The sequence below is a fragment of the Amblyomma mixtum genome, chromosome 2 (assembly GCF_055824585.1).
Source record: "Amblyomma mixtum isolate Tamu chromosome 2, ASM5582458v1, whole genome shotgun sequence".
Lineage (NCBI taxonomy): Eukaryota > Metazoa > Arthropoda > Arachnida > Ixodida > Ixodidae > Amblyomma > Amblyomma mixtum.
Window position 1 is genome coordinate 146590963 of NC_143013.1, and position 17074 is coordinate 146608036.

Sequence of the window (17074 nt, forward strand, 5' to 3'; positions counted from 1 at the left end):
TAGAATATAAAGAAGACTACAATCTCTTAGGGAAAGTCACACCTTCGCAGCAATTCTCTCACAAATTGTTTATTGTGAAAGTACCTACAAAACATCAGCGTACCTCGGCTATCCACGTACACATTAAAAAAATGTCCCAGAAAGTTGTAAAAGAACTGCAAGACAAAAATGTAAAAAAAGGTTGCTCCTTGTGATGACCTAAAAAGTAGACAATGCTATCACAGAAACGCCTACAGTGTCATGACAGCTACACTGCGTGCAGAAAAATAACTAAGCGACCCTGGTTAACGCTTCGGGCAAGTGCTCAAATACTTACACTTGGCATGAATATATCTTTAGGCCTGGTAGCTTTCATGCATTACTAAATACAAGTATTCTGCAGGGTGTGCTCCGTAGTCAACCCAAGTCTTTACCCAGCAATTTGAAGAAAATTCTCATTTCATATGGCATTGCTGTCAATATCTTTATTGATTGAGATTGACTGACTATCCATTTATTGCGCCTGCACGAAGGAAGTGTAGAAAGGCAAAAAGGGAAAAAATTTTTAGAGTGTAAGTATCAATAAACTAGTAAGCACTCTTCGGGCGCATGAGGAGAACCTATTTTGGCATTTGACAGCAGATTTTGCTCATGAAGCTAACATCTAAATCCATAATTTGTTCAAAAGCTACGGCCATTGTGATCTTTCACACCCATAATTTCCAGTATCAGCTTTTTACGTCGCGTGTAGTGACTTCCGGCAACACATCAAGTGAGGGCCTGCAAGGCTATTACAATGCGCGATATTAAAAAGGAAATAATTTACGAAGTATACTAGAACTTGCGGAGCCAGGTACGGCTTTGTAAGCGACAGGACAAAGCGACCGTTCTTGGGGTGACAAATATGGGTCATGGAGTAACAATCATTAAACTGGCACCAACTCCGCTATGCAGCCCACATCAAAGGTCCCTTGTATCGGCTGGCTGCATTATGCCATCATCGAAGTAAGGTCCATGGCCTGGTACCCGGTCAGCGCTGGGAGGTAGTCCAGTTGCAGGTCGGAATTATTTGTCGCCCATGTTCGTCTTCTTCGGTACCTCTCAGTGAGATTTACGGCAAGCCAGATCAAGGCATTTAGAAACATAAGAGCACTCATTACGCGGTAGAGGTAGTCGTATGACCCATGCTGGTCCCTGAAGAAACCTGTGAAACAAAATGTCAAATTGTATGCACGGGGGTAATATTGTGTATTGCTTTCGAATGCAGCTTGGAGTATGTCTCGTGAAGGCCAAGCACAGAAATATTTGTATGGCAACACGTTCTATAATGTAGAATAAATCTATCTTCATATCGCTTTTAAAATAGGTACATGCGTTTTCCCTGACCTAGTGCTCGGTTATTCAGGGTTATATGTTTGAGAGAGCTGCCTTTTATGCAACCTTGTGCAGACGAAATTACCTTTTGCCGTGGCTCTCTTTTCCCAAACCTGCTCTTGCGACATAAAATTGATCGTCATCAAAATGAATATATAGATGTGTGTGCTCGTCTGTTTATAAAATGTTTTGGAAATTTCTTCCAGCTTACCAGCCACAGGAAGTAATGAACAGAGTTTAAATTAACGCGACAGCACGATTCAGAGCAGCGTTTAGGTACTTTTTAGTTTGGAGTCGCTAGGTCAACAAGTATGACCATATGAACTCCTCGAAAAGGTTTCCTTAATATCTGCGCTTTGAACCGGTATTAACCATTCCTTTTGTGCGTTAAGAAAACAGACCAAATCACTTGCGAAATCCTACTGAGTTCCAGCCCTGTGGCTGCGATGTACACAGCAAGTCAAGTACACGCCAACACACATTTCCGTTACACTCGAATTTCAAGGCCACATACTGCAGCTCCTAATGACAATCACGTGAAAAGTTTTTTTGGAGACTTGGCGTGCTACCGACTCAGCAATAACCAAATTATAATATTTTTCTTGCAGTTACTGACAACAGCTTGTGCTCAGAGCTCATTGCAGGTCAGAATTATCCGTAGTCGGCCTATTTATAACAGCGGGGCATGAATGACTAGCCAGTCCTTTAGATCCGTTTTGTCGGACGAAAATATTCTTACTTTTGATGAATACAAAATTCCATCACAGCAGCCGTAAAACGACATGCTCTGTGGAAACCCGACGAACAGCGCTGTCGCTGGAAGGTATGTACATAGAAGCAGGGATATGATGGTGGGCCTTCGTTGGTGAGAGGAACGATTTCACAAAATAAGGTTATATTGTTACGCACTGACAACAAAAAGGCGGTTGGTGCTCTTGAAGACGACGACGCTGAGAGTGTGCGCCTCACTCACAGGCGGTAAGTACCTCTCTGCGCTGCCCAATTACTTGTGGATACCGCTCCGTAAAATTTGGTTGAGGGGCGGGGTAGGAGTTATCACCCGCCACGCCCACAAGCGGGATCTACTTAGTGGTCATCACCTTAGTACCGTCGCGATTACTGAAGCGGCTCCACCGATGCCAAGTGCTCAGACTGTCGTCGTGGCCCACCCTCGCGACCCGGGCACCTTTTGCGGCACCGACGAAGCGGATATCAAGGACTGGCCTTCGCTTTATGAGCGTGTCAGCAAGCATAACTAGGGGACGGTACCCTCATGCTTCCGAATGTAATATTTTACCTCGCCGGAAGTGCACGCGTATGATTCGAAACCCACGAAGATCTTACAACCTGAAACATATGCAAACAGAAGCCGCGAGACATGTTTGGAAAGTCTGTTTCGTCGGTAGCTCGCCGCTAAGAATGAACTTGTTGGTCCCGCCCAAACTTCCACGGAATCTAACATTTCCTATATTGGAGACGTGCTGGTCCTGTGCGGAATAGTTGAACAAGCAATGTTAGAGGCAGAGAAGGCGGAGCATATGCTAAAAGGCATTGCTGACGACGCCTTCAACCTTCTCTGTAAAGACTGCTCCATGGTTGATTCCGTCCAACAGGGGTGCCGGCGCTTCGAACAGGCCAAGCACCGGATAATTGTGCAGCTTTTTGACCGTTTACCAAAAACAGCTGCCAGTTCATCGTGCGAAGATCTACCGACCCTGCGGCAGCCCTCGAACACCGAAAACTTGGATAGTGCGCCATGAACTAGAGGCCATGACTCCCATTCCCGCCTTTCCGGACAACACGCTGGCTACTCTATCGCTCATTCAGGACGTTTCTCGACAGTAGGCTGCAAACATGGGCATTTCCTCTCGCCGTGCACTGGAAGACCTGATTTCAAGCCCTGTCTCTCCTGTAGTCGCTACGGCTACGTCCACCAACACCTCCATGAACCGTTACGGGTAACGCAATCCTGCGGAATGGCACATCCGTGACGATCGCCCCGTCTGTTACACATGCTCGCGGGCCGGTCACATCTTCGGCACTGCCGCAGTGGTTGGTACTCTCCTTCCCACTTCTCCTGCGTTGATCGTCGTGGCGACTATGGTCCCCGCCGTTTCTCGTCTGGCTGTGAGCCACCCCGCTTTAGACCGCTCCACTTGTTCATGGGTCCAGCAGCTCACCTTCTCCCTAAAACGAGCATTTTCGTTCCACATCTCCCACCGGCCGCTTCTTGGGAGACCAGTCGAGGCAGCTCCCTGAGGTGACGCTACATTGATGCCCGGACTGCAAATCTACTTCTGACCACCGCTCGTCCCTGTAATGTTTTTGACGTCTTTATGTATGATGTTCCTGTCCCAGCCCTCAACACTGGAGCCCAATTATCCCTACTCAGCTCACCTTCTCGCCTTGAGAGTGTTCATCAGCGCCACCCACGTTCACAAGCGGCGGACGTTCTACGTCCGCCGCTTGTGAACGTGGGTGGCGCTGATGAACACTCTCAAGTTTAGGTTACTTGTAAACATAAATACCCCCGAAAGCAGAAGAATTGACAGCCGTCGCCGTAGCTCAGAGGTAGAGCACCGGACGCGTAATTCGGAGGTCGTGGGTTCGGATCCCACCGGCGGCAGGTGGTTGTTTTTTCTTCTGCTTTTCTAATCAGTTATCTTTAAACGATAACATCTTCACTAATATTCTAAATTGATCAACACCACAAAATAAATAACTTAAAAAAAAAACCCTGTGCCCCTTGGTTTCTGTGGCTGTTGGCTTCTGTCACATGGTGACATGGTGACAATGTTAACCGTTTTGAAAGTGGATTGCTACCTTCGACACGAATGCTTCAGGAGTGAGCTGGCTTACAATTTCAGAAGGCAACATATTCCACTCATGGATTACATGCGGGAAGTATGAAAATTTGAATGCATCACTGTGGTATCTATATTCAGATAGATGTTTTACATGTTTTGTTCTTGTGACACGTGTATTAGGCGTAAGCAGGTATCTAGTTTTATCAAGTTTTGTGTCGTTATTCAAGAGGAGGAACAAGAACTTAACAGTCTAGCTCAACAGTCTAGCCCGTCAACAGTCTAGCTCGTGTGTGAATTGTAGATAGCCACCGCCGCAACAGTCTAGCTCGTGTGTGAATTGTAGATAGCCACCGCCGCCGACTCCGCCACTTCTTAAAGGGCCCCTGCCCACCCCATGGTTGCAAACACTCTCTACCTCACTTTGAGCGAGCCTCCTCTCCTTCCATTCCCTCCTCGAAATTTTTCTCTCCCGCTCCTCGTCGAGTAGGCTCGGCAAGGCAAGCACCCCTTCCATCTCCGATGTAAGCCGGAGGCGTGGTGTCTGTGGAGTGCGTCACAGGGCTACATCATGGCCCCGCCTTCAATAGAATTCTTTTCTTGGTTTTTGCTGCAGGGTCTGTTCGAGGGGAGGGGGGGGGCGCTGCGGGCGCGCACACTGAACGATCGAGAGGCGCGATCGGCTCGACCACCTAGACTGGTTAGCGAGCGCGTCCTTTCATACATCTGTTTGTCATTCCCAGTTAGCGAGCCACCTTTCCATTTTTTTTAGGCCTCCCCAGCGCTTCACGAGCGGAGGGGCAGAAGTCAGTTCTGTTCGAAACACACGGCGAAGTGCGGGCCCGGCAACCGCCCGTTTGCTTTTCTTCATGTGTGTTTGTGTTCTGTGTGTTTGTGTCTTTTCTCCGCTCCGAAGCCCATGTCGTTCATTGGAGTCAAGGCGTACGCAAGATGCATGAAGGTAAAGCGGTGTCTGTGCGCAGCGGTCAAGTGGGCGAGCGAGGGAAAGGCTCTGCTGCACTACTAATTAAAACCTTCTTTTGGGGGGCTTGCATAGAAGAAAAAAAGCTGAGAAGAGAGCGCGCACGCAGAGCGTCTCGTGACGTGATCACGGCGGGGGGGGGGGCGAACCAACTCCCTCAGTTTTACTATATTTTTACTTTTTATGGCTAGGGTTCAAGGCTGTCGCCGCACGCTCCCTCCGCAGTTTTATTTTTTTTTTGTTCCTTCATGCGGGTTTGTAGGCATGAGCCAGAACAGAAGGCGCTGCGGAAAGCGCTGTGCAGACGACGCGACGCCAAGGCTACGCCCAACCTTCTCCCGTCAGTCACAACGATGCGCCAATGGAGTGCCTTTAGCGAGAGTAACCCCCCATGACGTCAACGGGGTTCAGAGTAGAGGGGCGGGGCCGTTTTTGTTGAAGGAAAGAACGAGCGGGCTTTGATTTGAATTTTCGCAGCTTTTCGGGGCGCGCATGGCTCTAGTATTTTGCAGAGGTTATCTTCGATGCCTCATCTATGCAGTGGGCTTGTTTTTCAAAAATGTCCGGACCCTGGGCAGTGGCCTTTTAGCTCGTGATGCCATTGCCCGAGCCGACGCCGCCCGCCAGCTTGCTCGTCACCGATTGCCTGCCTCGCAAACGACACAAAAACGCCGCTACGACAGTACCCACTGTGATGTGCACTACCTGCCCGGCTCTCTCGCCCTCCTCTGGCTCCCTTTCGCTTGTGCGAAAAACTTCTGCCTCTTTACACAGGCCCTTATCGGGTGTTACGTCAAATGACCCACGTGACCTACGAGATTGCACTGCTCCATCTGAAGACCCCATCTGCTACGCCTCCGCCTCTCACTAAAAGGGATAGTGACTCGCCGCGGGGGTAGTGTTACCCGTACAACTACGTGACTATCAATGTTCTTGAAGACGACGACGCTGAGAGTGTGTGCGTGAGCGTTCTCAACGCCTCAGGCTGTAGAGTACCTCTCTGCGCAGCACAATTTTTTTGCAGACCTCCCCGTAACATTATCAAGAAAACATTTGAATACCTTTCAAATAATTTTTGAGCGTTCAAATTTACCAGCATGAAATGCGCACTGGTCTGAGTCAGAAGTAAAGTTCAGCAGAAAGAAAGAAACTGAAAAAATTGAAGAGGACACATAAGGAGAACCATTCCTAATCCACAAATTTAAAACACTGCAACAAACAGGGATTAACATGTCCATAGGAAACCTGGAATCTCTCAGGTACATTCCAGGGTTAGCATAATTTTAAATTAACAAATATCTTGCACGTGGTCAGACCATTTCCTAGAACCTCGCATAAATATATTATCGCTCTTTACACCCTTCCCACGTCATATCTTCCACCACATTTCCGGCCTTCTCACCCTCTCCCTTTGTTCACCCTTTTTTTTTCTTTCTCCTAATCCCCTACTATCAGTTCTCGGAAACCATGACATTCCTGTTACCCCCTCCGCCCCAACCTTGTGGCTTTCTTTGAACTTGAGCCATCCCCCCCCCCCCTGCCTTGTCCTTCCTTGGAAATGCCCCCCTTTCTTTCTCCTTCCAGTACCTGCCTATTTTGTTTGCCTTGTTCTCATTTCCCTGTACCACGCTGACTAATCCTCTTATCTGAGTTTTTCAGGTCCACCCAGCGCCAACCCCCCGTCGCAGCCCCTTCAAAGCCTTTGTTCATTACACACCCCCGGTATATAAGTTTATTCCACTATTGCAGCTTAACGAATCAAGATTCACCTCCCTCCCCTTCCTGACACGCATCCCCTCTCACACCACTTTCCTTCCCCCTCCCCCCCCCCCCCCCGGGGCTTTCCTCCTCGGAGCGAAGGCCCTATTTAATCCCTGCCAATGATGAACGCTTTGCCCAGACGAAGACAAGTCCCCTTGTCGAAGCGTTGGCTCAAGCAACCTGAGGTTTTCCCCTCTCTTGTTCATTTTGTGATCGCCAAGGACCATCTACCACACCCTCTCTCTACCATGGACTCCCCCTTAAGAGTATGACGTGATAGAGTTAGTAAGATAACGCACATATATGCGGAATTGGTCCATCCTTAGAGTATGTTAAGATCCCCGCGAGTCCTCACACCACTCCTGGTGTAGTGGTGCTGCGGCTAAGCAATGCGCCACTACCCTGGGATGGCAGGTGCTGCCACCGGTTCACCTTGCGCGATCCATGTTGCTCTTCCCGAGCAAGCTCTCGCAATTGATCATTAAACTGACACCTGCTATGGGGGGCAGTTTGCTCACAACTCCGGTGGACAAGGTGTGATGATGTCTCAAGGTAACGTGATTTATAGGTGAACCACCTAGGTACAAAGCTTAAAATGGTCGCCAACGACAGATAATGTTTCCGACATGAGGGTACTAAGGCTGCCGCTTGAAAACACCCGATAAAATGCCAGACAATGCTTTACATAGTAGCAAGTCACCTTTAGGCATATACACGAAAGTTGATGAATGATTAACCTAAAGTAAAAAATATTGTTGATGAGACGAACCACGACAGTTTGGATCCGAGCACATTATTGTTATATGGAAGGGACCAGCGAGAAAAAAATGTGGTTTTGTTCGTTATCTGCTTTACTCTATATATTTCCTGGAATCTCACATCTGTACATTGCCACTCACCCTCAATCTCTTTGCCCTGCTCCTTTTCACTCTACCGAGTAGAGGCGAAGAAGGTGATTCCTCAGGCTGACCTCTCTGTATTTCTCTAAATAAACTTCCCTGCTCTATCTTTACACTGCGCTCTAGCATTGTTACGAGAAAATTATCAATATATCGGGCTAGCAGGAATCACAGCTACGCAAAACTCTTCTCTGCAGAGTCTGACAAGGCATTCAAACCTGCCTATACTTGTATCTTTCAAAAAATCCTTCCGCTCAAACTTTAAGAAGCAGCACCTATAAAACAGGTTTTAGCGTGCATACAGAAATTCTATTTTATGCTGTACACTACCATCGTTTACAGGTGGTCATGATAATAACAGAGTTTGTCATCGCCATCGGCCTACTACTTCAACTACACGGCAAAGCTTCTTCCATATCTCTAAAATTAAATCTTTTCCGTGTCACCTGTGGCCACCTTGTCCCGCGTGGAAATCCTGATGGTAGTAATACCGCGAAAAAAGGCCATCCTTAACCCTTCTGGTTTTAGCTATCGTTCCGAAGTTTATGCATGTGGCTGGCAGCGCAAAATTCCCTTGCACTGTTTACTTTAGTGTTTAAAAATTTAACCTCTATTTCGTGAGGCAGCCATTACTATAGCGGTGCAAAGAGTCTTTTATGTCTTTGATCCTAAAATGATACCAAAAAGCGCAAGCATTGCAGTCACTTGATGGCAAGGCTGCTCACACTGATCGAGTATTTTATTTCAAGCATTGTAGATGACGCTCTGCATAGGCTTTTATGGCGCATACGCAACTAAGGTCATCACGTACTAGGTTGAAGCATATGATTTGTACTTCGGTTGCACGGGAGTACGCATAAACAACCGGTTTTTAAAGACTTTTAATTGACGTCAGCAACTGTTAAGACTAGCACTGTACTGCTTTCTTGAAGCTGAAAAGGTTCAAAATTCTTCTCGAAAAATAACTTGCGTAATCCAGGATTATTTTTTAGACTAGGCAAGACAATGTGCTCAGTTTTGGAGAGTAGGCCTGTAATGATTCTCGCCAGACAAAGCACCGCCTCCGCTGCCTATTTGGACCTTAGACCAGTACAGACACCAAAGTTTCTCTTGCTTGTTTTGTTCTTAATTATGCATACCATGGTATAAATGGATCACCATTTCCAATTCGCATGCGACCATTAAATAATTCGCAACTCAATTTCGCCCTCCATCTCGTTCGGTTTCGTTTTCAACAGCCGCGCGATGGCTATGACGTTGAAGGTTAGTAGAGGCCATGTGAGATATGAAAAAACAAACCTAAATACCATCGCTGCTTCCTCGTTTTTAGTTTACTACAAAGGGAAGCCCGCCTGCGTCAAGAGCCGGAATCAGGCCAAATGAAGACAGCATTATATTGCAGTTATTTTAATTTCTCATGACCTTTACTGACCTTTGACGTCATAGCGGCATTCGGCTCTAGATGGCGAAACGGAAGCAAGTGAAAAGAGAAATTCAATGATAAATTATTAGGCGAATGTCACGTGGTGATCTATCTAGTTTAATGTACTACACACCACTATAAAAGAGGAAACATGGAACCTAAATTTAGTGTCATACACTTCAGTACCTCTACTGCTACCGGACCCCAGACACCTCAGTAGCGAACGGAAAGCTCATCTGCGTTCACTGTCCCTTCAACGATTCGCCTCAGAAAACAGTACTGTGTATCAGAAAATTATCAAGCATGACGGCACTGAGGGAGTCAACAACGAGTAATATTACCTACCTACTACAAAAGGTTTCGTCAGAAAGGAGACTGCGGCGATGCTGGTGACGATTACATTGCTGAGGTTAACTTGATGGGCGCCGACGAAGTCTCTCATCAGCGAGTTATGAACAGCGATAGCGTGGCCACTAAAGGCGGCAAAGCTAAGGCACGTAATCAGCATGGCGGGGTAGCTCTGGACGAAAGAGATTGCGGCAAAGCCCACTCCGGTGCAAAGGTAGTCGACCATGACGAGCGTCGATCTCTTGAAGTATCCGCTTTCCGTAGCCAAAGGCATGAGGACGCGTCCGACGCAGTCCAGAACGGACACGCTTGGCGGAATCGTAATGCAGAGCAACACCGGGATGCCTTTGCTGAGTATTGTGTCCACGGTGATGCTGGCGAAAAGGTTGATGACGTAGAAGAAAATCAGGTGCGTGGCTGCCGTGATATAAAAGAGCGGTTTGTCGAACATCGGCGTTGTTCCGGGCGTCGCCACACTTCCTGCTCTGTTTTCGGGCCGGCTGAGCCTGCCACCATGCTGGATGCTGAATATCGTCGGCCCAGCTTTGGGTGGCATGACGTTGTTGTTTTCTTCCGGTGAACGCCTTGGCCTGTAACACGAAGCGAATATTCTTAGTTAAGGTGAACATTTCGTTGGCGAACAATCAAAGACAAAATTAGACTGCAGCTGGGAGAGTTCGCGTGTACTGCCTCTGGCAAAACAGCTTCTAAAAAGTGGTCAGCAAAAATGGAAAAACAGGACTTATAAAATGAGCCTTGATGCGTGATCTGTAGGAAACCTGGGCGATGGGCAAGAAAGGTTTGATATGCGTAAGCGCGCCAACTGTGGCTTTGGCGACGAAAGAAAAGAATCAACCTGGATAAAGCTTTTTTGGGGGCTAGTTGGTCGTGCATACTGAGACTGGGGAGTGCTATGTTCTAGACAAAGAAACAACGCACACAAAGGAACAACACGAGATACGAGCGCAACCCTCTTATCATCAGTTGTTCCTTTGTGTGTGTTGTCTCTTTGTCTAGAACATAGCGCTCCCCCGTCTCAGAATAATCCTGGAGGCTGGAGGCTGCTACATACTTATAAAGCGACATTATAACGAGTCTTCCTGCACTTCTTGCGACAACCGCAATTAGACATCGCTATCTGTGTTTGTCATTCTCTTATTTTTGTGCCTTTTTTACGCTCAGTTTCCGCTAATTGATATGCACCGAATGAGCCGGCACTTGTGTCTACCAAAGACATCTCGTGACGGTGACACACCCAGGCCACCGAAATTAGCGCAGACATCGCAGGCATTAAAATGGACATCTGACTTTCATAGCATTTGTAAACAACGCATCAGCTGTGCAGTTTGATTGCAATTGGAAGTCTTATAGTACACAATGTGCTACCGCGTAACAGCTTTTTAAGAACTGTGCCGCAATAGGGGCGCTCTCAGCATCTTTCGATGTTGCTCGCTTTGCCTAAACCAATTTCCTGCCTCCCAGCGGCAAACCAACTCTGTAGGTTCCTTTCGCTTAAAGATGTGATTAGGTATATTTTCTCATTTAAATACCGATTCTCTTGTGGATATCTTCCAGGAGTTTCGGAGGTTCGCGTTTCTGAACCAGGTAAACAAAAAGGTCTGGATCTGAAGCCTCTGTTTACCGCCAAACCAGATCAAGAACTCTTGTATGGGTACGTTGCTACATGGGGCTTACAAAAGAACATGGCGCTACTGACAAAGACAAAAGAAGCGCAGAAAACGACCCGATGGCGCCGGTCCTGTCGTTTTCTGTACCTCTTTCTGTGCCGTCTTCTAAGTCTGTTCACAGCGGTGATGGCCATTCTTGTGTACGCGACAGTGTCCTACGGAAAAAGATGTACTGCGCTGTGGGCCCACTATTCCCGCAAGTGGGTCCGAACGACCTTTCGCCTAAGTTTTACTTGCAGTACATGGCAGCCCCACCTTCCGCAAGAGCTGGTTTTACTGGTCGCAAAATGTGTTCCACGGCTGATCGGTAAGGGGACGGTTTCTGAAATGTCAGCTCCACAAACCTAATAGTTCTTCTGTGACGCCTCCCGGAGCTCCGTTTCAGCTCGTCGGCACTGATCTGCTGCGTGCGTTTTCTAAGTCTTCCGATGGCAAAACCTGGATTATCGTCTGTGCCGATTATCTTACCCGTTACTGTGAAACAGCTACTCTCCCATCAGCTACTGCTGCGTGTCGCTCTTTGTCACTGTATGCTTTATGCACAGCGACGTCACCTTATGCCATGCGCCACCACGAGATATAAGTGACCGACACCGTCAGTACGCTGCACACTTCATTTAGGAGATCCCGCGTTTGTGTACAATACCTTTCCCCTTTTTACCCAAAGATTAAGGGTTTGAACGAACGAATAAAGAGAACTCCAACAACATCGTTTTGATGTGCGTGCCGTCAGATCACTAAGCATAGGTTTTAGGTAAATATGCGTCGTAAGACGTAGTGAGCTGTTCCTGAACGCATAGAGATCCGTAGCGTACAGCATAGACACGTAGCAGACACTTTTCTGCATATTGATAGGTACACCGAGATATGGAGAATTTATTTTGATTACCGATGACAAATCATTTTTTTGCGCTAGACGAGTATATATAGGCACCTCAATATTTTTAATCTTTGTTGAAGCGGAGGAAAAAACCGACAGAATTCTATTAAAAAGCGCAGATGATTCTTCGCTGAGTTTTCGGCCAACGCTTCTACAGGGTCATTGGTTTCACATGAAATTACGTTAAGTGCGTTTTTTGCATGACCTTAAGCTGCACCCACACGCAATGCCGGCCAGTAAAATTCTCAAATTCTCCTCTTTCACACGTTATGACCTCAACGTAGCGCCATTAGGAACGCACCTGAGCAGGATACAGAGCACAGGCACATTGAGTAGGACTCCGGCGCAGAACAGCAGCATCCGCGAGAAGCCAAACTCTTGGGCAATGTAGAGCAGTATGCGCGGGAAGAAAGAACCCGCCGCGCAGAAGGCCGTCATGTTCAGCTGCATCATGAGACGCCGCCTGGTGACGAAGGTCCGCTCTATGAAGGTGCCCGTCAGGACGAATACTAATCCCGCTCCGATGCCTGCGTGCAACAGAACAGTAGACTAGAGCGTCATTATTCGAACTATGGAGTGGTACTAGCAAAGCGACGACCGTAAAAAATACTACTCCAGGAGACTGAATTTTTCCCAGCAGAATAACACATGGGTCTGCTGAAATGCAAGCAATGAACGGAAATAAATAAAGGCCTCAAGCAATAGCTACACTGGTTGCTATGCTCATATTTTTATATGCGGCTAATCTTAGCAGGAGCTGGACACCAGAAGCATTTCCACTAAAACTCTCAATGCAAAGCTCATTTTAATATATCAGATTTTATATAAATCAACTGACGGATAAATCGTTGCGCAGTGTAAAAAAACGCAACTGTTGAGTGGAATATTAAAAGCCATTAGTTCGCCATTTGAAGCGCTGTTACAAGTTAATTATTGTTTCAATGTCGTTCACAGAATGAATTATACCCATGCGCATGCCCTCGTACTGGGTGTCAAAATAACTTTTTGGGTCCGCGGTCTCGACAAGATTATAGTGTTTTATGTCAGTCAAGCATATTCCATTTTGCCCTGCTAAAAGATGTCCTCCATTCACAACACAGCATTCGCTAATTCACCTTTCCTGTGTAGAATATCGAAATCACGTCCTGAAGCTTATAAGGTACAAAATTACGAACTCGGAGAGGCGTGCATGCTCCACCAAATTAGAAAAAATATTGGAAAGAGCAAGAGTGCGTATCACTGGCGTCGCCCTTTACCTTAACCAGCACCAGTATTTTGGTGACAATGATTGCATACGCTGTCGACCACACGTTCACGGGGTCGATAACAGCCACAGCTGGCCGCCTCTCGCTTCATGCGCAGTATTCAAGCGTGTATGGATGGCAAGCGAAGAATTCACAATGCCTCTACACAACCCGCGATACATTAGTGGGGCGGGGAGTAAACTTCAATTACACTCAACTACACTCTGCCTCTACACAAGCAGGCCACACGGAGTGCTTGCTTTCCTATCCGGCTGCACTGAAGCAAAAACTCAAGCACCTAAAAATGCGGTACAGCTCATGCATCCAGGAACTCACCGGCTAACTCCTATGGCCTAAATAGGGCGTCTATTTTCTGAATTTCGAAACTTCTCGGTGGCCATGGGAACATGTTTTTTCGTAATGGTCAGTGCGGGAAGCGAGCACAGTGCAGTCTTGGTGCAGTATTTAGCTTATGACTACTCAAAGCTATGTTCATAACAACCTTAACTCAGCCTACATAACTGGATTTATTTCGTAGAGCTTCTGCAGCATTCTTGGTGAGACGTAGTAATGCATTGTATTCGTAGCTGATCAAATTGTATTTTTTTCTCGATGGCCATCAGCAGCCTAAATACGTCCACCGCGGGAAAAGCGCCTCCTCCAACTTAATCTGTCCTGTGCTAGTTGTAGCCACCTTATTTCACGATGGGGGCTCTCATAAACTATAGCTTAACTACCTACTCATACTTCGTGTCAGAAATTTATTAGTCTCATGTACAGCCTCCTCACGGTGATGGTTTCGTCTTGCGAACCTGTTTGATACGGGCGATGGTCGGGCTCTCTGCCGGAACGCGAGTTTCCTGATCTACAACTGCAAGCGGGTTCATAAGCTCCGACTAAGTGTACTTCGTTATTTTTATAAAAAAAATAACTGCGTTGGGGAATGTGCTATCGTCGTCGAATGAAACGTGAAGTGAAAATGCAAGCAGAAAGGAAAAAACAAAAAAGTGATTGTGGAAGAACAAATTGGAACGCGGTTACTCATCCTTATCGGTGAGCGGGAATCGTACTTATGTGCCTATTTTTCTCCTTGTATGCACTGCCTTAAAGGTGGTGAGAAGCCAGATAAGCGTCCACGCTTTTTTTCTCACCACCTCTGTCATTTCACCAGGCTATGATAGCAATGATTATTATTGTTATTGCCACTACATTATATATCGGCACATCCAGCACTCTTTGTATTCCTTGAATGCAATTTAATTGTTCCATGTAATACAGTCCGCGTTTCATTAGACCGAGATACTGCTGGGAAGTTTCCATTCCACACGACAGAAAGGCACCTCCTGCCGAAGTACATTGGAATAACGCACACCGACACGGAATACAGGCGCTTACGACAGGATAAATGAGTGTCAGTACCACTAACCATGCAGCAAGCCGAAGGTTACTGCGAGGACAGAGACGTTTCTGGCACAGTAGGCACCGAACAGCCCGCCGACTTGGCAGAGGGAACCGAACATAATCAGGGGCCAGGGTGGGCACCACCGGAGCAGGAACCTGCATAGCACACCTGGAAGGCATTGATACAAGACGGGGAATAAAGTGTTTTGAGCGCACTCTTAAACGGGCTGAAAACAAAAAACGTTGAAAGGCAGTGGTGAGAAGTTTTCGTTCAAGTAACACCATTTTCAAAGAAATAACCAGAAGGAAGTTCAGCCGGTTTTTAAATGGGCATAAGAAGGACAGCTCTAGGACACAGAGCCATTTAGCTCATGAAACCAGGCGCGCGCAATGATCATGCACAGCGCTTTTCAAATTAATTCCTGAAATCACACTACTTACACATTTTCTGCTGTTCCAACGACCTTTTTATGTTCATTATAACTGGGATGACGCACTGTTGAAATGCGCTCCTTCACTTCGTTTCAATGTTAAAAAGAGTAAACTCATCGGCAGAAATCTCTGTACAATAGAATAGGGCCCTTACGCGTGCCCAGGAGACAATGGGTGAATGTCAAATTATTACCCGCACCCTTATGCTCTATACCGTGGGCAGTGGAAGGAGTGAGGCTATTCCTAAGAAGAAGATAAATGTTCTGGCTCCTATTTATGCACAGTTTTCCTTTTATGGTTGTCGCTTCCACAGGTAGCATGCAAACTGCGCAACACTCCAATTTTCTCTTAGCCTAGCAATGGTAGAAAGGAACTCGATAAATATACTACCAGTATCAGTATCCCCAGACGCAAGAGCTGGTTGCACATGTGATTCGCCGGTGCATTAACAAGTTTTTGGCCTTCACATCATGTTTCGCGTTCGGCAAACCATCGCAAAATTTCGCCTTCTACATACCGGGGTGGAAAAGTCACCACGACAGCACCATCACGAAACCAACCTTTCCGTAGGTAAGTGCACTGCAAGGCATGCTTGGATCACGTTGTTTCGGCTAGCACATTCTCCAGAGGTCGCACACTACCGCAGACCAGCCGTTCGTGGCTTTATCCTGCCTGGACGGCATCACTTTCATTCGGAGGAGTAACTCGAGTTTTTTGTGACAACGTACTGCATCGGTGGACACGTTGCTCTTCCAGAAGAATAATCATTTAGCTAACATGACAAAACAAAAAAAGTTCTGTGATACACTCTGGAGCTTCGCCCTTTAAGCTCGTGCTATGACAACTCGCCAACCGCAAAAATTCGCTCTCCCGCAGCCGTGTCATCGGACGCACTCACCCGAGAAAGCGACGGCTGCCGAGGTGAGGCTGACCGACCATGCTGTCTCCTGCCGGGTCGAAGCGAACTCGGCCATGAATCTGACAAAAAGGAACCCGATGGTGCGCAAGGTGACGCCGGTCATGAACGCCGTGGCAACGCACGCTGCCCCGATGACCCACTTGTGCCGGCTGTGGTCAGGAGGCCCGGCGTGTTTGACGGTGCCGACGGACACAATCACCGCGGGTAGGCTGGAGAGCCACTTTGAAGGTTTAGAGTTGGTCTCCACTGCACAGGTTGACAGTTAATAATGAGCGACGGTGGGTACAGCGCTTTTGACGCCAATAAAGAAAATTAGCGCACACGACTTCATTTTTATCTTATCGGTACCCCCTATGGGGAGGAAGCGTGAAGGCTGACGAAAAGGGTTGCTTATGTTAAAGACTATGCAGTGAGCTATGGTAAGAAAAATGATAGGTGTAACGTTAAGAGGCCGGAAGCGGGTAGAGTGGATGACGGAATAAACTCGGGTTAATGACATCCTAGCCAAAGTAAAAAGGAAGAAATGGGTTCGGGCAGGGCACGTAATGCAAAGGCAATGTAACTGTAATTGGAATCTTATGGTATCACTGGACCTCCCCTAATGCTCTTGAAGAGCTTTCTCTGTGACCGACAGCACATAGTCTCTATTAATGACCATACATCTAACATAGCTTTAATTAACAAGGGTGTTCCACAGGGCTCAATTCTTGGCCCTGTATTGTTTTTACTCTACATTAATGATTTACCATCCTGTTTAAAGAATTGCAATAGTATACTATACGCAGATGACTCTACCATGCTATCATCGCACCAGGACATTAATAAGCTGATTCTTAACCTACAGAATGATCTTAATTCTCTTGAGCGTTGGTGCCACATTAACCGCCTGTCCGTGAACGTCACTAAAACTTGTTTTCAGATTTTCCATCCCCCTCAGAAG

At 47.0% G+C, this 17074-nt stretch overlaps 1 protein-coding gene across 1 annotated transcript in view; it reads right to left on the reverse strand.

Annotated features, from left to right (window-relative positions):
* Positions 1 to 968: 968 nt before the first annotated feature.
* Positions 969 to 17074, reverse strand: part of LOC149361183 (monocarboxylate transporter 13-like) — a 29531-nt gene continuing 13425 nt past the window's right edge. The window contains exons 2-6 of the mRNA XM_089569461.1: positions 16114 to 16380; positions 14809 to 14952; positions 12440 to 12665; positions 9568 to 10160; positions 969 to 1183 (exon numbers count right to left, since the gene is read on the reverse strand). Of these exons, the coding sequence (XP_089425587.1) occupies positions 969 to 1183; positions 9568 to 10160; positions 12440 to 12665; positions 14809 to 14952; positions 16114 to 16380 (1445 nt within the window). The remainder of the gene's footprint in view (positions 1184 to 9567; positions 10161 to 12439; positions 12666 to 14808; positions 14953 to 16113; positions 16381 to 17074) is intronic.